At 45.9% G+C, this 21,521-nt stretch overlaps 9 protein-coding genes across 9 annotated transcripts; 3 read left to right on the top strand and 6 right to left on the bottom strand.

The window, feature by feature from the left end:
- Positions 1-6: 6 nt before the first annotated feature.
- On the top strand, positions 7-4,713 carry SARC_06272 (hypothetical protein). The gene is made up of 11 exons (XM_014299835.1): positions 7-186; positions 592-679; positions 1,255-1,334; positions 1,535-1,623; positions 1,900-2,068; positions 2,440-2,608; positions 2,941-3,080; positions 3,278-3,375; positions 3,572-3,676; positions 3,928-4,024; positions 4,534-4,713. Exons 1-11 carry the CDS (start codon positions 18-20, stop codon positions 4,680-4,682), a joined length of 1,353 nt encoding a protein of 450 aa, XP_014155310.1. The 5' UTR covers positions 7-17; the 3' UTR covers positions 4,683-4,713.
- A 787-nt stretch (positions 4,714-5,500) lies between these two features.
- SARC_06271 (hypothetical protein) lies at positions 5,501-6,244 on the bottom strand (the record flags this gene model as incomplete). Its single annotated transcript, XM_014299834.1, has 1 exon — positions 5,501-6,244. One exon carries the CDS (start codon positions 6,242-6,244, stop codon positions 5,501-5,503), a length of 744 nt encoding a protein of 247 aa, XP_014155309.1.
- Positions 6,245-6,332: 88 nt separating this feature from the next.
- Positions 6,333-7,334, bottom strand: SARC_06270 (hypothetical protein; the record flags this gene model as incomplete). The annotated part of the gene is made up of 2 exons (XM_014299833.1): positions 6,333-7,063; positions 7,088-7,334. 2 exons carry the CDS (start codon positions 7,332-7,334, stop codon positions 6,333-6,335), a joined length of 978 nt encoding a protein of 325 aa, XP_014155308.1.
- A 563-nt stretch (positions 7,335-7,897) lies between these two features.
- On the bottom strand, positions 7,898-8,236 carry SARC_06269 (hypothetical protein; the record flags this gene model as incomplete). The annotated part of the gene is made up of 1 exon (XM_014299832.1): positions 7,898-8,236. One exon carries the CDS (start codon positions 8,234-8,236, stop codon positions 7,898-7,900), a length of 339 nt encoding a protein of 112 aa, XP_014155307.1.
- A 31-nt stretch (positions 8,237-8,267) lies between these two features.
- SARC_06268 (hypothetical protein) lies at positions 8,268-8,489 on the bottom strand (the record flags this gene model as incomplete). The annotated part of the gene is made up of 1 exon (XM_014299831.1): positions 8,268-8,489. One exon carries the CDS (start codon positions 8,487-8,489, stop codon positions 8,268-8,270), a length of 222 nt encoding a protein of 73 aa, XP_014155306.1.
- Positions 8,490-12,199: 3,710 nt separating this feature from the next.
- Positions 12,200-16,194, bottom strand: SARC_06267 (hypothetical protein; the record flags this gene model as incomplete). The annotated part of the gene is made up of 7 exons (XM_014299830.1): positions 12,200-12,564; positions 13,109-13,432; positions 14,003-14,146; positions 14,311-14,417; positions 15,291-15,578; positions 15,858-15,942; positions 16,128-16,194. 7 exons carry the CDS (start codon positions 16,192-16,194, stop codon positions 12,200-12,202), a joined length of 1,380 nt encoding a protein of 459 aa, XP_014155305.1.
- Positions 16,195-16,320: 126 nt separating this feature from the next.
- SARC_06266 (hypothetical protein) lies at positions 16,321-16,740 on the top strand (the record flags this gene model as incomplete). The annotated part of the gene is made up of 1 exon (XM_014299829.1): positions 16,321-16,740. The coding sequence occupies one exon, from the start codon at positions 16,321-16,323 to the stop codon at positions 16,738-16,740; it is 420 nt and encodes a 139-aa protein (XP_014155304.1).
- A 430-nt stretch (positions 16,741-17,170) lies between these two features.
- SARC_06265 (hypothetical protein) lies at positions 17,171-17,554 on the bottom strand (the record flags this gene model as incomplete). The annotated part of the gene is made up of 1 exon (XM_014299828.1): positions 17,171-17,554. The coding sequence occupies one exon, from the start codon at positions 17,552-17,554 to the stop codon at positions 17,171-17,173; it is 384 nt and encodes a 127-aa protein (XP_014155303.1).
- A 77-nt stretch (positions 17,555-17,631) lies between these two features.
- SARC_06264 (hypothetical protein) lies at positions 17,632-20,054 on the top strand (the record flags this gene model as incomplete). The annotated part of the gene is made up of 2 exons (XM_014299827.1): positions 17,632-17,825; positions 19,652-20,054. 2 exons carry the CDS (start codon positions 17,632-17,634, stop codon positions 20,052-20,054), a joined length of 597 nt encoding a protein of 198 aa, XP_014155302.1.
- Between the last annotated feature and the right edge of the window lie 1,467 nt (positions 20,055-21,521).

Here is a 21,521-nt window from a genome sequence, read left to right as displayed (position 1 = left end):
TATACATTTATATTTATATGAATGTATATATAATATTCATAAGAGTATTCGGCGATGCTCCCATCATAAATGTTATTGATCTTAGTCTTAAGAATAGTACAATGTTGAAATCAATACGATGGCGTGAACACGGGCTGGAACCTCCCGCCCGGTTGCAGTGGAGGGAGAATACCAGACGATCATTCGGTATGTCTATTAAAATTTAAATACTATTGGTACTTTGTAGAAGTGATGGTTTGTCGTATCTGGATTAATATCTATTAATTGATAAGGACAGGAATATCCAAAACATTCGGTACGTGCGATAGTGTGTTAGGTGGCTATTATCTGGTGGGAAAACTAACTAGCCCTTTTGTGCTTTTCCCCAGGTGTTGCATCGTGAATACTATCCTGAAATTAGAGAGTTGCTGACCAATATACTCTAGCATATCAGTACACACTCAAAACCAATTCAACATATCTATTAGAATCACAGTTCTTCCCGGAGTGGGGTGGATTTGTTGGAGTTCACAAAGGTTGGATATCGTCAGATTCAGATTTTTTGGACAAGACCAATTTATTAATATTTTACAATCTCTTTATTATAAATAGCTGCTGAATTGAGTACTAATTTTGAGTTTGAACGCGTTCACTCTGCGGCCGTTACTTCCATAGACATCGATGTCTCGGAAGCTCGATAGTATGTTTTGATTGAGCTGAGTAATGCATTCGAGTTCGAAAGCCTACTTCGCGATTGTTTTTTTATAGTGCCATGATCTTGCTATTTTGGATGCATCCTCTGTGCGGCTGTAAATTAAAGAGACGTATATATAAACGAATGAACACGCACACATACAGGTGTACACTCACACACACACACACATATATATATATATATATATATATATATATATATATATATATATATATATATATATATATATATATATATATGTATATGATATGAATTAATGTGCTTGAAAGTGTTGGTGTTGTATAAAACTCGCTTCTTTTCGGACGGAGGAGCGCTGACATAGTATGAATTCGTGTTTAGTCTGCAATGCTATATTCTCTGGCTTTTTGTGCGTGTACATGCTCACTTGCCTGCGCTGTATTCAAGTCGCATAGAAAATCATTCTGCATAATGGTTTTAATTAGAATAAAGGGTACATCAAAGCGCTCAAATGTGTTCAGGAATAGCGCAGCTAACCACGTACACAGTATAAGTTGTGAAGTGCTGTAGGCTAATTGCTATATCTTTTCGTTGCCCTTCAGCCTGCTATCGGCTTCTACGAATGGAGCGGTAGCGATCCATGATGTAATGGATGCTAAGCCTGAGCCGCTTAGCTACCATGGTATGTTGCATGGTGTGTGTACTGTCTGGCATTACTAGTATGTAAACAAACATAAAATAGAACTGCATAAATTATATTCTATATTGTTTTTCTGTAGAAAAGTGAGGCTAACTTAATGCCTTATGATAAAATAAGCGATCCTCGCACTGCCTATTGCAGTGTGCACCGTGCCTAAGTCTTCTTACTTGTGACGCTCACAGATGCTCAACCAGCGCAGCACACACCGAGACCAGCAATAGCTCCCGTGATTGCGAAGTTATCTGACGCACATGCCTTTAGTATTGGACGGGTAGGTATTTTAAAATTCTTATTCAGCGTAAAGTATCGCAATCTCTATTTTGTGCCGAAGCTATTCACTGCTTTCCGTCAGATGGGTTGGTCAAAGAGAAATGACATCGCATTTCAGTACACTTCCACGCAGTTTCTCTAGCAGCGAACTCGTATGCATATATTCTTTGTGTCTCTGTTACACAGGGGTGTGATGCCGTAGCTGTGGCAATTCATATAGTATAGTATATTCTCGCAAAAAGATACAAATACAACTCAAAATTGTGCTTCATTGTAGGCACAATGGTACCCAGTGGATACGGGTCTGTTCACTACCAGCGGGTTTGACCATCTCCTGAAAGTATGGGATACAAACGCTATGGAATGCGTCACAACCTTTGATCTGAAGGATAGAGTGTTCACTCACGCCCTACCTACCAATGCCACGGGTCATTGTCTGATGGCCAGTAAGTGTGTTAAAATGCTGCAAGTAGAGATTTAAGTGGCTCAATGTTAGTTTATTGTACTATATTTGATACCGAAAAATGAGGCTTGTGTGAGATTCCTAGAGTGCATCTTAGTGCATGTAGACAAGCGTCGCCTTTACGTTCGTCAACGAGAAGACCCGGCTGTTTTAAGCATCACGTTGAGAGCGCTGTATAAACCGACGAAGCTGCAAACTGTATGCACGACAATCAGCTACGAAATATAGATGAAGCATTACTGTGTTACAATAGTGACAGTGATACCACAGCCATGCGTACAATTGTTAATGTACGAGTTGGCGTGTCAATCTCTGACTTCTGATTCTCGCTATCCATACTCTGGAAAATGTCAGCTGCCACGGCGGGCAGCAGTATCCGATTGTGTGATATGCGTTCGGGAGGGTATACACACACTTTACAAGGTCACAACGATAGCGTTCTGTCTGTGGTTTGGTCGCCGAGGGATCAATATACACTTGTCAGCGGTGGCAGGGACCATCGTCTGCTTATGTGGGATATAAGGTATTTCAGCTGCGAGCTGCATATTTGTTATATTCATTTCAGAACGAGAGTGTAGATGTCTGTGCCAATATCGGTGGATCTGTGTTGGATTGTCGAGTTACGCTTTGCTGCACTTAATCGCTGTTTCTACTGCTTTTGTTTTAAGACCGACACGCAGAGTGGCAGTTCATATTGGTCTTCAGCAGTGGCCCTCATGGGCGAAAAACACGGTAGTATAAAATTTGTAGGTTGCACAGAAAGTAACATGCAACATGCGTGATCGTTCATGCATACGCCAGCAGTACCGAACTCTGCACCCATCATGATCCAACCTAACCGTGACTTCTGCGTAGATCAGCTAAGAGTTTGTTGGGTGCTCTGGACCAGTATAACAGCAGCGGCTCCTCCGATGCAACGGGCCGCCATACCGCGCACAATGGAGGAGTGAATGCAGTCACCTTCACTCCTGATGCACTTTATATTCTCAGCTCAGGTGTGTTGCATTATATTCTAGGGTGGTTTAGGAGGTGTGTGGCTACCGGGTTGGTTGAGGCAAATGTGGTGGAAAGAGAACAGAGTCTGTGCCAATCAGAAGTGCCTAGCATACGCAAAGAGCTTGCATGACGTTGTTCCAAAATGTTACTATTCTGTAGTATTGAATCACATATGTGTCTACCTGTCTATTATTAGGGAGGGACAACCGTATGCGACTGTGGGATCAATTCACGGGACTAAACACGCTCAACAATTATGCGGCGATTGAGAACACTAGTCGTACCACAGCTCAGGTAATTTTTCGCACACCGTTCCATGTAGCCGAGTATTTCCATACGCATCGAGGTTGGTTTTATTGGTTTTATATAGTTGTGTGCTGGGTTCAAGTGAGGACGCGCAAATACTTATTGGTACAGTTGATTGATAGACCGGTCGTTCAATTCATTTCAACGATCCTTTTCGCACCGTTCAACCGCACCAACAATCCAGGTGGCCGTATCCCTACATTCTGAGAGGCCTATCGTATACCACCCCACTGGTCACGACATAGCTCTGTATGAGTTGTATACGGCAAAGCGCGTACACACGTTGACGGTAAGACCTCCACTACGATGCGAGAATCGGATTGGTGCAACTGCAAGTGCCTGTTTTTGCTTATCGACTAGTAACATTCCTCAGAATGCAAAGGCCAAAATGATAGTATTCAAAGCTCTACATGTGGTCTGTGTCCCGTACGCCCATACGTGAAAGATACGTATGAAAAGGGCAGAAAGCAGTAGTAAGCAATGAATGAAAATATCATTGGATATCGCTTCAACTTCACTCGAATTTTATTTGAATTGCAGGGTCATTTCGGGCGAGTCAATACAATCGCCTGTCACCCGAGCGAGCCTTTAGTGTACAGTGGAGGGCACGATCATGAGATTCTCTGTTGGAGTCCGGGTATGATGTGGGGGGACCTAATGGTGTCGAAGCTTTTAATGTACCATGATCGCACTTATTAGCGAGTCTCACTGGTGCGTGTTTCTGTGATTTACAATGAGAGGGGGGAAATCAAAATAGCTGGCAATTGCACCCAGGTTGTACTGAAATCTACTGGGCCAAATTGCATTTTTGAATCTCTAATATCTCTAGGTCATATGAATTTGCAGGACATTTTGAACGACTTCAAGTTACACCAGAATGAAAGAACTTTCTTCCAAAAAATTGACCTAATTTTTAACGTATATAGCTCAAAAATAGGTCTGAGATTTCTGGCTTATTTTGGATTTTATATATTCACAAGTCCAAATTTCCGTGTTGACCCAGTCAAATATCAGTACAAACTGGGTGCAATTTACAGTTGGTTCGAATTTCCACTCTACTTGGGCGCCCGTCAATAGTTTGTCAAATTTATTTTTCTGGTGTAAAGGCGTTTCTTCCGAGTTTTCTGATACGAATTTGTCTTTTAGGCACGGACGAGAGGCGCCGCAGGGCTGCATTAGTAGATGACAAGGGAACGTTCAGCGAACACAAAACTGCAGACGCGTCCGACTTCCAGCTGGATGTCGGTGGGGAGACAAGGCGGCCAGAACTGGACACGTGGAGCGACGAGGATTAAAAAAGATTGGAAGAAAAAATAGTAGTAATTAATTTTGTTGTCAAAGTGCTGCGGGTGCTGTTAATTGGGACAGCTACTCCGCAAAAACCATTGTTGTCGATATTACAGCAAGGCTATAGTATTCGATATATCTGTTAATCGAGTTCATTTTGCGATATCAATAGCGACAAGTCGCCATTCAAATAACGTATGTGTATTACTGATGTATATCAATGGGTTGATTCATAAGATGTCTGATAAATGATGTTTTAGGTGCGCGTCGTCACCGTACAGACGGCATACTTTTCCGATCGTTGTGTACTACAGAACTACTATCTAAAAAATTAGATCCATCAGGTTGAATAGTATGATGCATTTCACTTGCTGCAAATTGTCAATTTTCTATTTTTATTGATTTTCTATATCTTTCTAACTTTACCTCATTTGCTACGACACGTCCAAAAATTGTGTTATTCTATTCTATCATCCTCTTCGTCTTCCATTTCAGGAAGGCGATTAATTTCCACACTGGCTGACCTCCCATCCATAGGTTAAGTGTCATGGACTACATTTTTAATCACAGGCGACCCTTCGCGAGTGGTTGGCAGCTCTTTGGTATACAACTTGTTGGAACGCCGGCGGCCAAAAGACCTGAACGCATTGTGTCGAATGTCATCACTACTATTATTCCGCGCGAGGTATAGACTGTTGGAGCTCCCAATTACGGCTGGCATTTATTTTGTCCAGGAAGTCTGCGGAGATAGGCCGGTCGCCTGTGATGCTTGGATCGGTCACATTGAGTTGTGAATCCGCCGGTTTGCCCGCGATGGATTGTCCGTCTATTTCCGACAATGCACCAGCCGAAAAGCATAAATTCCTACCGGGCACATATCGCCACTGCTTAGTGCACGGGGCATGGCAGGGCTCAAGCTATCAGAGCCCGTCCTGTAGAGACTACTAGATCGACTCTGCTTTGTGTGAGAAGCTGGTTCTGGTCCTAGCTCTGGCCGCAACGATGACGCTGGCAGTGCTATACCGGAACCGCGTGCAAAAGTCGATTGTCTGACAGTGTTGGACTGTGATCGGCACAATCCAGCATACACATCCGCCACCGTGCTCGTCCTCTCATGGTCGTCGTCCAGTGTGATTTTTACGAAGGAATCGGAACGTTCGAGAGAATGGATGCTGGCGTCTCGGATGCGGCGGTTCGAGTGTGTGCGAGCCAGTGGGGTATCCGTCGTGGCTCGTGCAAGCGGACGCGAGGTGTCGGTGGGGATTTGAGATGGGCTGGTCGCCAATACAGAGCCTTGAGTGAGCGAGTCAATCTGCTGAACCATATCATTATAAAAGTAGGTGCAGTCATTGCTAGTGCTCTTCGACACGGTGTAATCTTCCACACCACTGCCCTGTACCGCAGACCCACCCCTACTCGGGTTAACCCTGTCAACCTGTTGAACTAAATCATTGTAAGAGTTGATGCAGTCATTGCTAGTACGCTTCGATACGAGGAGACCTTTCACTCTACTGCCTTGTACCTCAGACTCATCCCTACTCGGGATAACCCTGTCAGCCTGTTGAACCATATCATTGTAAAAGTAGGTGCAGTCATTGCTGGTGCTCTTCGATACGGTGAGATCTTTCACTATACTTCCTTGTACCGCAGACTCGCTCCTAATCGGGTTTACCGTTTAACACTTGCACCGTCGACGGTGACCACCCGCGGTGTTTTGTTGTGACTGAAACAACGTCTACGTACTCACTGCCGTGTGGAGAAGTGTCTACAGGTCGGCTTGGGATTGTAGCAGAGCGCTGTACACTCGCACCAGATCCACTGACACTCGCATAAGGTGAAGGGACGACAGACACATAGTTGTTGTCTGGCTTTTCCACCCTATTGTGTGGCGTAGATTTTGGTCGCATGCGTGGAGCGGCATAGTCTCTCGGCAGTGGCGCTACGTTCTCAGATATTTGCGCCTGAGCGCGCGCACTGGACGGGACATCATTGACGTACACACTGTCGTTTGCTGCTGATGAAGATTCGGGCAATGTTTGCGCTTTGGACAATATTGCTCTCGGCCGGGAATGTGATTTTGATATAGGATGGCTTCTTTCCGGTGAAACAACATCTACGTACTGGGTATTAGGCTGATTCTCACCACCAGAAGAGCTGATACGACTGTCATTTCCAGACGAAGCGAGTTCTACAGAAAGAGAATGTCCACGTGTAACCTCCAGTGCAGATCGGGTTAGAGGGGATATATCAGGGCTCGTGTATACCTCTGTCCTTGCGGATCCCTGTTTCCGCAGTAGTTCCGAGCTTTTTATATTACTCGTGGTAGATGAAACCACCTCAGCATAGTTGGAATCGAGGTTAATTTCGTCTCTGTTACCAGAAACAGAAGCTGAGTTGGCGCGGACTCATCTACGGCCTCTTCCCATAAGTAGCCCGTGGCTGCCTTCTTCTAACACTGCATAGCTACTGACCACGGCGTCAACGTATAACGAATCTGGCCTTAAGAGTCTAGTAGTTTTGCTACCTGTCAGCTTGTTTGCGTTTCTGTTGCGCGAGCTCGGGTTTTCGGCCATATGCCGGACTATGGCTGCTGCAATATGTGGTTCAGTTTGCACACGGCGGCGACTAGCATGATTTGATACCGAGGGTGTTGACGGCATCCTACGGTTCTCATCTGTAGTTAGGCTCGAAGTGTGCACCACTTCAACAAAATCCTCATTAAGATTCAAGCTTAGATCCTGATCAGAGCTCGGAAGACTACTGTGTCTCCGGTTAGGCGAGCTTACTTCCACAAATTCATCATTGAGACTTAAACTCAGTCTTTGATGAGGGCTCGGAATGCTACTGGGTCGCCGTTTAGGCGAGTTCCTGGTACTAGCACTCGTACCAAGTATGTTGCTACTACTGTCTCTGGTTGTGAGTGACAGCGCATGCAGAAAAGTTCATTGCGCCGCCGAATTGATGCAGTTGGAGTGTAAGAATCTGTACTAGCTCGACAAAATGTGTGAGACGTGTCTGCAGGCTTCTCAGGGATCACATCCGCAGCATGTCTCGAGCTTCGCTTCGACTTCTCTGTCGCCGACACTCGTGTTTGTGTTTATGCGTTCCCAAAGGAGAGGCGATTCCCCCGGGCGAGTGAGTTGGCTGCAGAACTTGTCGCGTGTAACATCGGCAGACTCGACATTCTAGTGCCGGCAGAGACGACTGTAGGCGCGGAATTTCTTCACAGTGGCACTGAACTTTCCGGCACAACGTCTACATAATTGCACACTGCAGCATCGTTATCGATCACAGTCGGATTGAGCCCGGAAATGTGCGCGGGCTCATCCACATCGTCTAAGATGTCGTCGACATAACCAAGATCATTGAAGTCTTCAACACTGTTCATATACTCATAATCCGATGGGCCTGGGACGTCGGCAGAGTTCAGTAGGTCCCCGTCAGCACTTAGCGGCGGGTGTTCGCCCTGCATATCTAGATGTGTCAACCAGGGCTTCATCGAAGAAATCGTTGATGTAAGAAGCGACGAGCTGCGAATCTTCCTAGGTTTCCCCAAACACATCGTCTCTCATCTCATCGTATGCGGTAGCCATCTATGTATCGTTCCGACTTTCGATACGCAGCCTTTGCTCACCTTCGTGCGCCTCTCTACGATCGAGTGACGTTGAGTTTTCATTTGACTGTTGACTGCCCGGCGATTCGGATCTGCGGTAGTCGTACTCATTCTTCCGTCTGTCTTTCGACATGGTGGCACTGAGGATCCTCCCTAGTCTGCCCTCAGCCGGCTGTACGCATACATCGCCGTTATCTACCATCCATTCGGCACAGTAACCAGGATCGACGTGCCGCAACGGAGTTCATGGAGAATAATTGTTATAAAATGAAGTGTAAACGAGAACGACGGATACTTCCTTAGTAAACGACAGCCTGCTTCAAGCAATCCATTATCCTGCCCCATGATCCAAGGTCATGGGCTTCTAAACTATTAGTCTGCAATTGCGCTGGTACTCCATGTCGATACCTTTAACCATCGACACAGGCACTCAAAACATTGGTCTTCAACAAATACAAGACACCGTTACAAAAGTACATACTTCCCCACAAACCAGCCGGCAAAGACTCCACACCTTGTCTTGAAATCCGGTCGTGCTTCAGGATGACGCGCCCACGTGTCGCTCATTATGCGATACACACGGTGAGGGCACCCATTAGGTGCCTCGAGCCGATAACCCTGTTCAATACGCTCGAGAGTCTCATGCATGTCTGTGCCAGCGTACGGAAGCTATATAATTGTAGAATATATATACATAGCAATCTGGTTAGGTTAGATCAAGTTTCCGTTCAAGCTGCAATATCGGTTCGCCTTGTACTATCAGAATGTCTCCGGGTAAAGTGAAGACATACCGTTCCCATGCTGAAGAGCTCCCAAAGTGTCACACCAAAACTCCAAACGTCGCTTTTACTGCTATATCAGTTTTGCCTGAAGACCTCAATAGACATCCATCGAATCTATTAATAAGAAGAAATTTCGGCATAACAAATGTTTAGACGAAAAATTGAAGTCGAGAGAATTATAAAGTGATATTTATAAAAAAAGTGGAGCCATCTTGTACTGACATACCGGAAGTCGTATCCTATTGGTGGAGACATACTGATCATCATCATCAGACGAATCATCGTACCCATCTGCATCTATCGCGTTTGACTCACGACTTAATTCAAATGCGGCGGTTTCCTGTCGTTGTCGACCTTTCGTAAATCGGGATCTATCGAAATCGGACACCTGATTGCCAGAACAAGGAGGTAAGTGACTTCCAACTTAAACAGGATCGAACGGAGGAATCACGGATAGAAGCCTGTGCCTACATTGCACGCATGTTTTGAGTGAATCTTATAGCCACTAAAACGAATCAGCAAGCACATCCATACCTTCAAAATTGTCAGTCCGAATAATCCGGTCGTTGGCGCGGACAGCATGCAATTACGTGCTGCCAAATCTCGATGCACCACGCCCCGCCATGACAAGTAGGCCATCCCACGGGCAAATTGATATGCGTACCACATGGCTTCTGTCTCATCAAATACCTGATCCATTCATTGTTGAGTGTCAGTGTGCTATTGCATTCATCCAGCAATTTTGTTTTACCTTTACCAGAATTTGGTCGAGAAGTAGTAGGACAGCAGGTGAATGTTGAATCGCCAATATTATAAGGCGACATACCTGTCCTGAATTGTCCATATTGAACATATTGTCATGTAAATCACACATCGACATTTGCTCGATGATAATGCACATATTCTCTCTCTTACATAGGGTGACCTACCTTTCCTGAATTGACCATATTGATCATGTGATCATGTAAATTACAGGACAGGTTTCCTGAATTGACCATATTGATCATGTGATCATGTAAATTACACATCGACATCCACGCATCTTCTCGGACACTCCAATGCATGATACAATATTGGGATGTCCCAAAACTCGCATTAACTCGGCCTCTCGTAGTGGCTCGATCTGCAACATACGGAAGGCAAGGTAGCGTGAGGAAAACGAAATGTGCTAACATCGCCGATATCATTATAAACACAACCTAGGGCCCAGATAAAATACAAGTCTGAATCATAGCAACAGGCAGAGAATACGCCTACCTGTGCGCCGGTGGCAGCATTTACGGTGCTTGTGCTTATAGTCATCGATTCACTTTCACTAAAACCATTGTCGTAGAGTCCTGCTTTCACAGGGGCCACACCCGTATCTTGCAGCTCCTTAATCGCAATAGGCGCGAAACAGCCCTTGTCGTACAGAACGCCTCGGTATACTAAAGGCACCTTTCCCGACAGTTTCTTGTTTGAAGAAGTTCTCACGAGAAATTCTACCCTCCTTCATCTGATATTTCTCTTGGATCGCTACAGTTTCCTCGGTCGCCTGGAGCCCTGAGTCCCTACTAGAGATGACTGAGCCCTGAGCCTTGAGCCCTGAGCCCTGAGCCCTGAGCCCTGAGCCCTGAGCCCTGAGCCCTGAGCCCTGAGCCCTGAGCCCTGAGCCCTGAGCCCTGAGCCCTGAGCCCTGAGCCCTGAGCCCTGAGCCCTGAGCCCTGAGCCCTGAGCCCTGAGCCCTGAGCCCTGAGCCCTGAGCCCTGAGCCCTGAGCCCTGAGCCCTGAGCCCTGAGCCCTGAGCCCTGAGCCCTTGAGCCCTGAGCCCTTGAGCCCCTGAGCCCTCAGCTCTGGCTCTGAGTCCCTACTAGGTCTGAGTCCTTGGACCTGAGAGTCGACTTACCGTGGAGAGACTCTGAGTCCCCGACTCTTCTACAGACTATCGATTACTCTATTTTGAAATTTCCCAGCTTGGAGTAATTTTGGCCTCGTCGACTTGTAGCAGCCCAGCACCAATTTTATGTTTTTTTTCTTCTTCACCAGGGCCAATCGTCAATCGAGATAAGGGTTTTTTTTGTTTTTGTTTTTTGCGCGAAATTTTTCCTCGATTTTGACCTGCTAGAATTTTTGGTTTGTTTTGTTTTTTTGGCTCTTGTTGTAAATATTTTGCAGCCCGATTTTTCGGACATATCGTCACCAGCCTTCGTAGCTTCAGCAGCTAGCGAAACTGCGACAACGACTAAACAACAGTAAAAATGACACAAATATGCCACAACGCAGAAGGGAGCTGTTCCCCAGCATCCACGCCACATCGCTTCAGAAGCATCATTTCTTTCTCAAGAAAATCTTATGAGTTATTTTTACCTGCGAAATTGTGATGCCTGTCCCTGTACAGAAGATTATCCACGTCTGTCGTGATGCCTGTCGTTGTACAGAGGATCGCCTACTCTTCAGAAACGTCAACGTTTTCGATAAATTTTCATCGAGTCAACACCAACAGCTTCAATACGTCAACGTTTTTCGACAAATTTTCATTTGTTCAATGTTTCTGCCCAACCCATCTACAAAATCAACAATTTCATAATCCAGCTCTTCAGCCTTCAGCCCTTCAGCTCCTCCGCCTTCAGCCTTCAGCCCTTCAGCTCCTCCGCCTTCAGCCTTCAGCCTTCAGTCTTTATATGCCTTCAGTCTTCAGCTTTCAGCCTTCAGCCCTTTATTGTAAAATTGAGAGGGAGTGAGAGACTGTCAGAGTCAGCTCGCTCATAATTACGTTAATAACGTTTTACGTCAGCAGCTAAAGAGTAATTTAAGACTTCTTCTTAAATTCATCTATTTATAGGTGGGTCAGCCCGAGAGTATGTAACAGAGAAACCGAACCTCCCCGAGAGTACGTAACAGTGAAAGCGACGTGCCCGAGAGTACGTAGCAGAGACAGTGATATATTTATTTCTAGAAATATATCAGAGTACTAAAGTGTTCTGCACAAGGTTTCTCATACTGATCATATGAGTTTCTACCCTGGCCAACCCAAGTGGTTGAACACTAGTACAGACACCATCAGTATATAACTGAGGGTGAGATCAGAAATAAATTCATTCGAACAGTAATAGAGAAATTCAACACATTATAATATACAATTACGCTTTATTCAAGGACTACCATCATACACTCTAACAGCTACATTTTCCTCAGTCTGTCCCTGTTCGCCATAGACATCGACATTCAGCAAAGCACTTGGCAGGGGTCGATTGGCCCATTCTTTGGCCCTCTTGACTTCCAAATGAGTTCTTACACCGAATGTCAAACCGATGGCCAGGGCTTTGACGGCCATGAGAGAACCTATAACGGCAACAATCATATCAGTATTATTGGACCCGGCATTTTCCAGTTCCCACCGCTCCTCATTGGTGTACGCAAGCAAACTGGCGATACTGCCCTCCGCAAAGTCTGCATCGTCTCCAATAATCACATTATCTAGAACGACCACTCCTCGGCGCAGAACATTGCGATGTCCTAATCGCACATTGGATCACAGGATAACGTCGTCTTCAATGGTATTATTTGATCCCATTCTTAAATCATGGTGGAGCGTCACGTTATCTCCTATCGAGTTCCCGTACGCCAGTGTCGAGTTATGACTCACCCTACTCCTGGCACCAATCCGTGTATTTCGTCCCGCCACCGTTTGCTCACCAATAGTGGACTGTGGTTTTAGCTGAGAATGAGACCCAAGCGCTGAGTCTCGACCAAGTGTACAGCCTGTGCCAGTGGTGACATTGAAGCCTAATCGAGTACCCTCATCAACAAGTATGGGAATGGCATGTACGAGTGTTAGCTTGAAATTGGTAACGAGAGAAACTAACGGCAGGATTTCTGTGCTCTAGAAAAGTTTATTGGCAACCGAAGGAGATTCATCAAAATAAAGGATGTAAATATAGTCCACATAGATACCAAAATGTGAACTGGGCGCCGATATAGGGAGTTGGAAAAACAAAATAAACAAAAAAACCAATTCGGACAGATGTAACCTTTGCTATCAGAGCCACGGATAACATACGTGTGTTTTCAGCAAGCGTACAGTTTGGTCCAATCAGCGCTCGCGCTCGACAAGTAACGTTCCTACCCAGCTGAGCTCCAATGGCGATACGCGCACCAGCATTGATCCGACTAGCTGAACCCACTCTGGTGATACTCATAAACCGTCTGGATGCGGCTGAAGCCCTTCTATCGGGCCGGTGTAGGACGGCTGTCCGTCGCTGTGGACCCTCGTCATGGTAGGAGTCGTCTTCACCTATCTCAACCCCTTCTTCAACAACAATTTCATCACCCAGATTCACGCCGCGACCGATACGGACGTTGCCTTCCAAAAGGCAGTCGTCACCTGTATACCCATCGTCTCCAACAGTCACGTTCGAACCTCATTCGTTGCGCCTCCCTACAGTGCTGTTCTACCCCGTGGAGGTATTATTTCCCATTACCGTTCCTTCTTGAATTCAACTCTGGTCACCGATGATGTTGCCACCGCCCAGACGAACGCCCGTCTCTAGCTGCGTTTATGTGATTCAAGAAACGGCATGAATACTCTGTGCTTAGATATTAGGGTTTTGAGTTTATAACCCCTAAAAACCCTTAAATGGATTCGAAATATCTCTGACAATGCGAAACAGTCATTAAGATCTATTATGATCCTCAATGTACACAAACATAACTTGAGAATATACCGCAATATGGTACGCGGGTGTAACACGTTACGGCTCGCATGCCCTAACACGTTGCGGCTCGCATGTCCTCGATATCACGTGTAATTGAGATAATCACTACATTCAGGATATATTGGTACAAGGTATGTACAAATTCTGATGACATCTCGAAGAATCCCTTACCGTGGTTTGAGCACCGGTTTGACACCCATCTCCGATTGTGACATTGTTTTCGATTCAGTTGTAGGCACCAATCCTTATATTATTATCCAAGGTTGTGTCATCATCAATGACAGTATTAGATTCGATGGTAATGTTGCTACCAACAGATACGTCATCGCTTATCACAACGTTGTCTCCGATCTGGTTGAAATCACCGAATACTACATCTCGTCCTGCAGTCAAGTCAATATAGGATAATCAAATAAACGATTGGATCGTCCAAACACACTTTCTTTTAAAGCCTAGCTTAGAAAGTCTTTTCAGAATTGACCTTCCGAGAATAACTTCCTCCTCCCTTGAAGTACAGCAAAAGAAAAAGTATCTGCAATAAACTTACCTATCAGGTTGTTACTCATCATCCGATTTCTTGTTCCGGCTTTCAAATTGGCTCCAAGGTCATTCGAGTCTTTAAGTTCGCTATTATCGCCGAAACACACTCCAACGCTGCAGTGAAAATAATTCAAGTCATGTAAATTGTCTAATGGAATCTAACCCTCTTAGTAGATTTCTACTGTCCCCGCTTATATTTATACAATAAGGGGTGAGATTAGATATTCCCCCCTTCCTTCTATTCTACATTAGTATATATCTCACCTACCTAGTGTAGGCAACCGAGAAATGATTCAATGCGTGGTAGTTGCGTAATCCAATGTTTTGAAATGTATTTATGAGAGCATTTTGCTCATATCGGCCCCCCGCATTGAAAAAGTAGCTACATACCCGAAGGTATTTCAATTGCCGACAAGACTGAATTCACCGAGGCAATTGCTGCCGTTACAGTTGTTTTCATCGCCTATTTTGGTACTTCTCTTGAAGTATTATCCCCAATCTGATTACTGATTCCCATGTCTGTTCCTTCGATTCGCACCCGGTCACCTATTCTGGTACCGAAGCCAACTGCATATCAACGATGATATTATCTGTGTACGGAAGGCAAATATGGACAAACGAACGGGTTGACTCGGGTTGGAAGTATCTCATGAAGATCGAGAGACGTTGTACATCATAAAATGTGACAGACTATCACAGTGGGCGGCTTCAAGTGACCCTTTCAATACGTACAGACATTTAAAGTAAATACATCGAGACTTTGTGTAGCCGTACATACACGAGCCTCTCTTCAAGTGCAAAACGGTCTATTTCATCGAGCCTAGCAAAGCACAGAGCAGTACTTACTGATTCCAATTTCTTCGATCGAATTCCGCAACGTCATGGGATCGTTGACCACGTTGATTTCTCTACAGATGGTGTCTGCGTTTGAGGTACATTCCCCATCGATCGTCTCGGCGAACACAATACATATCGTACATACATCACAAAATTCCAAGCCAAAGGCAGGGTACGGCGAGTGTAAAGCCGGGATCGCATGAGATGACCGGAGTGGCACAGACACTTGCGAAACTTCCATTAGAGTTAAGGTATCCGCTCTCGCACTGGTCACTCAGGCAGACAGAAACCGGGGCGCCACCCGCAGCCTTGTCAGTTTTCTCATATTCATCTTCTTCACATTCAGTGACTGGGGCACATTCTCGATCAGACACAGTTGTCCCGGGGGTAGCTTCGTACGTAGTTACTCCATTGCAGACAGTATAAGAAAGGCACAGCCTGGAGAGGGACGCATAAAATCAGCAGAGATTGAGCTAAAAGATATGACAAGTCGAGGATACACACTCGATCGCAACGGAAAATTACTATTAGAAAAGAATGTCACAACTATAGAATGTCACAATCCATCAAATAAGGTGGAGTGGAGTGTATGGGCATGTTCGAGAATCATAAATATCTGGCGCCAATTCATATTCTTCTTCAACGATGCACACTTTTTTTTCCTCGCACAGGTGACCGTCACCATAATGAGAATTTGGGCATTCACACTTGAAGGACCTGTCCAGATTAGTACACGTTGCTAGCGGATTACAGGAAGAATCCAGGCACTCATCAATATCTACGCATGGACTTCCATCGTCAACTGTATGATCAATGAGACGTTGACAAATGTTAAGTTTAGTTGTGAATAATTCGACGTGGGCTCCTGTCGGTCTCTATTCGAACCAATACTATCCGATTGCTGAAATAAGACTTAGGACCCCTTGGCTTATAAGCATTGTCAACAGTATTCAGAGGCGAAAAAATTGGTTGTTGGTGGACGCATACAATCAAAATGCGTTCGAAAGGAATAGTTCGTATCGGAATGCTTGATCAAATGGGTTATCGATGTCATATGGTTCACGCCAACGACTTTTACGCATACTTCAAGCTGGACAAGACAGAAAGAAAGAAGACAAAAACGAAAGACTCCCCGGCGAAATAGCCGGCAGAATACTGGCAAAAGTATTCTTTGGCCAACATGGGATCTGTCACACAGGCCTTGTCGAGTTCAAAACACGGATTTGATGCAGTCATACACGGCAACGTCGTGCTGCTTGGTGTGACCGAACTAGCTGGCGATACGGAACTAGATGACGATGGCGTACGTGACGACGAGAGCTCGGTGGACGTGGGAGTTGCCGTGCTTGACTGCGCTGGCTGTGCTGACCTCGTGGGATTGGCTGATGGAGGCACGACGCTGATACTGGGATCAGGTTTCACACACGGTGTCGGCTGGGGTGTCTGTGACGGCTGGTTGGATAGGGAAGGTGTACTAGTCGGGAACGCACTTATCAATGCCTCACTCGTTCGAGAGGTAGCGCTTGTCTGCGATGCTTGCGGAGGTGCCTCAGACCGGGAGGGGGCACTGGTGCGCACGGCCGAGGTCGTTAATCGTTAACGACGAAGCGCTAGTGACCGAGGAATAAGGTAACACTGAAGGCGTTGGTTTGTTCGTCAGTGACGGTAGCACCGATTGCGACGGCTTTATAGCCCCTGTCGGCAACGCACACGGTGGCACAGAATCCACAACGTCAAGACCTGGCGATGCCGACGCCGATGTAATGCTGGTACGCGAGACTCTGAGAATTACTTGCACTTATCAGAACTGTTGCTTCGACTGTCTTAGACGCTGTTGCCTGCGCGGTGGTGGATGGAGTCACTCCTACACTCTGCGAATTACTTGGACTTGGCAGAACCGTCGCTGCGGCTGTCTTAGACGACGTTGCCTGTGCGGTAGTGTTGGAGTCGCTCCTACACTATAAGAAGCACTGATAGCCGGGAGAGCTGATGGTGACGCCACAACAGTACTGGATGGGGATGCATTCATACTACGGGAAACACTTGGAGTTGTCGCAAACGAGGGTGACGCCGGTATTGTTTGTGATGATGTTGCCTGGGCGGTAACTGTGAGAAGCACTGATAGCCGGGAGAGCTGATGGTGACGCCACAACAGTACTGGATGGGGATGCATTCATACTACGGAAAACACTTGGAGTTGTCGCAAACGAGGGTGACGCTGGTATTGTTTGTGAGGATGTTGCCTGGGCAGTGGTAGATGGAGTCGCGTCCTCATTTTGAGACGCGCTTATGGTCGCGAGAACCGAAGGTGAAGTCTTTACTGTGCTAAACGGAATGGCAACCACACTACTAGAAACGGTAGTTGTTGGTAGTGATGAGGGTGTAGGCGAAGCTGCAACCGTCTGGGAAGACATTGCCTGAGCAGTAATGGACACAGTTGCTACTGCACTCTGAGAGGCGCTTGTTGTCAAAAGAATCGAGGGAGTCACCGATGGCGACGCCTCGGCTGTACCAGATGGGGATGCCACTGCGACTAACACTTGCCGTGGGAGACGACGTGAGCGAAGCGACAGCTGTCACTGATCTCGATGGCTGGACCGTGCTCAATGAAGAGGCTACCACACTGCGAGAACCACTGGCAGACGTGGTAGGGGATGAAATTACGCGTATGCACGGGCTGAGACCGTCATTAACCACTATGTAGCCCGTCGGTACATTGAAATTTGTTAATATTTGATACAAATAGCTGTTAAAATAACTAAGCCAGATTCCTCAGCTCTCAATCGAGATACAACCGACACAGGTAAGGATCAACAGTGCCAGACACAAAAATGTACAAACAGTGTCTTTTGGACAAAGGTAGCGTCATTTGAAAACAATATCGCCGTCACAGAATACGGATTGTTGCCATGCCCACATCTACAAACACATAAGTTCACACAATTTGCCCTCTTACATTGACAGAGACCCGGCAGACTGCTGTAGTCATATGCTGTTCCAGCCTCACACACTGTGCATTCGTTTCCGCTTGTAGCCAATGGAGCCGAACAAGCGCACTGGCTCTCAAGGGGGGTCGAGACGCACTCCTTCAATTCGTCACAAATGACGCCCTGACAATTGTCTGTAAAATAGGGTAAATATACAAGCATGTGAGTACGACGTTCTGAGTAACCGGATGCGATGAACGTCAGCGTGAATCGCAAACAGTTCTAGTGAGGTACAGCTGGAACGAAAGCGAGAAGGTAAAAAATATGTCTGATTCTTCGTCGTATATTCCATATCCAAACAAGAGATTGAACATACCTATGCACAGCGTATCCGACAGCTTTTGTAGTTGCTGCAGGCATTAGAGTTGACCGACGTCCCAGCTTCTACTACACTCCGTCCAGTCGGGATCGCCGGTAGCCGTGGAGCAAGCTGTGATTTCAACAGTTATTATGTTGGGCGGATATTGAGTCAGAGAGACGAGTGGCCCAAGATTGAAACGAACTAAAGCTGATATCCGAATGAATCAATCCTCGCGACCGTCAAAGTTTAATTATACTTGAAACATACCCATACATTCGCCGCTGCTGTATACCGTTCCCACGCCGCAGGGAATGCAATCTGTGCCTGAACCGACAAGCCCGTCATCGCATACACACAAGAACCCTTCCGACGTGCCCGAATATGTCGAGTTCTGATGGCAATTATTGCCGTCACAGTTATCGGTCAACATAAAATCAGACATAGGAACATCTATTTCAATGCCAGCGAAGCGTGTGTTAATCGTCTGGAACTTTCACCAAAACTCGGCAGTGAATCTGATCACAACAAAAATCGGCAACGTATGTATTTACTTTACCTTGGCATGTGATTCCGTTGAAAGTGAATCCTGATGGGCAGGCGCAGGTGTAGTCATTTCCGAAGATCGAGGTACACGTGCTGCTGGCAACACTACAAGGGTTGCCAAAGCAACAATCATTTACAAACGTTGGAAGGCACAAAGTTGTGGTTGCAGTTGAGTGGTAGAGCTTGTCTTATTCTTCATATCAGTATATATCATACAAACAAAACAACGACGACATCAGAACCACCTTGACAATACCGGGCTCAAACGACACTATAGAACCGAAGCGGTCCCATGGCCGTACTATACACACTGCATGTGATGACGTCACTCTCAGATTCATGCCTCGTGTAATTGGCAGCACATCCGGTGCACACGACCCCTTCGCCGTTCGACTGGCATTCCGCACATTTGGTAGTCGCAGTAGCTACGTCACAAGCTGTGCAGATAGCGAGAGACAGTGGCATAACCAGATAGAATACTGTGAGGTACAACGACATGTAGGCCATCAATAAGACTCATAGCATTTTTTCTGCTCGACATCGATAGAGACTAGTGTAATTATGTTTGCAATACGACTCCACTGCATAGGTGAGCCTTATAATGCCAGCTTGGAGCACTTACCTATGCACGCAGAATCCAGCGCAGAATAGCCCGCGGCACATTCAATACAAATCAACAGACTACCATCGCCGACATCGGCGAAATCACAGCCCACGCAGAGTGGATTGATTGTCGCACAGTTTGCGGATGGACTTGGCGACGAAGTCATCGAAGGCAAAGCTGTCAATGGGTATGACGATGTCATGGTAGTTGAAGCTGTCATAGTAGACGAAAGTGTAATGGTACGCGTTGGTGTCGACATGGGAGATGATGCCATCGTGGTAGATGCTGTCATTATGGGTGATGCTTTCATCGTGGGCGATAATGTCATCGTGGGTGATGCTGTCATCGTAGGTGATGCTGTTATCATGGGTGATGCCGTCATCGTAGGAGAAGCGGTCATGATATGTGATAGGGCTGTACTAGGCGTAGGCGACACCGCTACACATGGACTGGTGCCATCAGCCACCACCATCCCTTGAGTACACTTCGTGCGGTAGTATTCTACATTGGGGCTCGCCTGTCGTCTTGTCGTATATGGGGCGTCGCACTTCTTCCTCAACTATTCGAGACCCGCATTCCATTACATGCAAATCCTCCAGTACGACAGTGCATACTGCATGATAATAAAAAGAAAATCAGGCGTACCCAAATAAGAAAGTAAAATTTTGACCTGCAACCTCTTGTAACAAGCACGCAATGCTAGGTATTTTATTGACCAGGATATAAAAAAATAAAATCCGTAAATAAACAAAAAATCGAATAACTGTACATACTTGCGCATTCGCCCGGCAAGTTGCTGAAATCATATGCTGTTCCAGGGAGGCATTCGGCACAGCCAAGTCCGTCCACAACTAATGGAGCGGAACACATACACCGAGAACTCAATGGCTCTGCATCTGCAACGCATTCCTTCGATTCCTCACACTCGATGCTCTGGCAGTTATCTGCAGGTCAAAATAAAAAATATGAATTAAACTCGGAGGGACCTTAGAATAAAGACAACGATGTATTGAGAACAATTTATAATGCAACTACGAATGGGGAATTTAGCCCTAATTCAAGAAGAAATACTCATTGTAACTTGAGTGTACGTTGTGCAAATCTACAAAACCCTTACCTACGCACTCTGAACCGTTCGTTTTCATATACGGGCTGCAGGCAGTGCAAATGCGATCCTCCCCACTCAACGTGCACTCTGTACAATCAAGATCTTCCATGGCACTTGAACAATCTAAAAAATTGTATAAAATATTGGTGACCGTTAGGAAAAATCTAGGACTCAAATTCGCTTGAGTGGACAAAGCACAACAGTCGAAATTGACATATTGTCGAGCAGTCCCGTTCTATAGATGGACAACGCAAACAGCATGACCACGTACCTAGACATTCGCCTTCGTTGAAGAGTGTTCATACTCCACAAAGTGCGCAGTCAGTGCCATCTCCGACGTGTAAGTCATCGCAAACGCATAGAATACCATCGATTGTACCCTGACATGTCGCGTTGGCATGAACAATTGTATGTGTCACAGTTATCTATGTGGTATAAAAGGGTGAATTAGATGTGTTAGTCCCAGCGCATATTTCGCCATTACGTACGTTGTTGTCACTAGGAATGATGCCATCAAGATCAATACTGTTAGGACAACGGTGCTAATACTGAGTGGACCTCATGTCCGAATTTCACTTCAGAAGAAGGGGGTTTCAGAAGTGGTTTTTCAAGAAAATATTTTTTTAGAATCAAACTTAGTAATAGAGGCTTCGTCTCAAAGGTAGTAATAAACGCCTAAGGTTTGTGTAAAGACACCTTAGACGAATTGGAAGGTCCTGGACGACTGAGAGAGAACGCAAGAGATCTACCAACAAGTCTTCGTACTCACCTTGACACGTGACGCCATTAAAAGTGTAGCCAGAAGGACAGAAGCACTCGTAATCATTACCATAAATCG

The sequence above is a fragment of the Sphaeroforma arctica genome (genome assembly GCF_001186125.1).
Source record: "Sphaeroforma arctica JP610 unplaced genomic scaffold supercont1.440, whole genome shotgun sequence".
Classification (NCBI taxonomy): Eukaryota; class Ichthyosporea; order Ichthyophonida; genus Sphaeroforma; species Sphaeroforma arctica.
The sequence above is the reverse complement of the archived record's forward strand: the minus strand, read 5'-3'. Positions and strand labels throughout refer to the sequence as shown.

Bases quoted from the DNA above. Each gene is read 5' to 3' on its own strand.
- SARC_06272 (XM_014299835.1), top strand. From the start codon at position 18: ATGAATGTATATATAATATTCATAAGAGTATTCGGCGATGCTCCCATC. The intron at 2,069-2,439 runs GTAAGTGTGTTA...GGAAAATGTCAG, and splicing joins GGGTCATTGTCTGATGGCCA to CTGCCACGGCGGGCAGCAGT. The intron at 4,025-4,533 runs GTATGATGTGGG...TTTGTCTTTTAG, and splicing joins GATTCTCTGTTGGAGTCCGG to GCACGGACGAGAGGCGCCGC.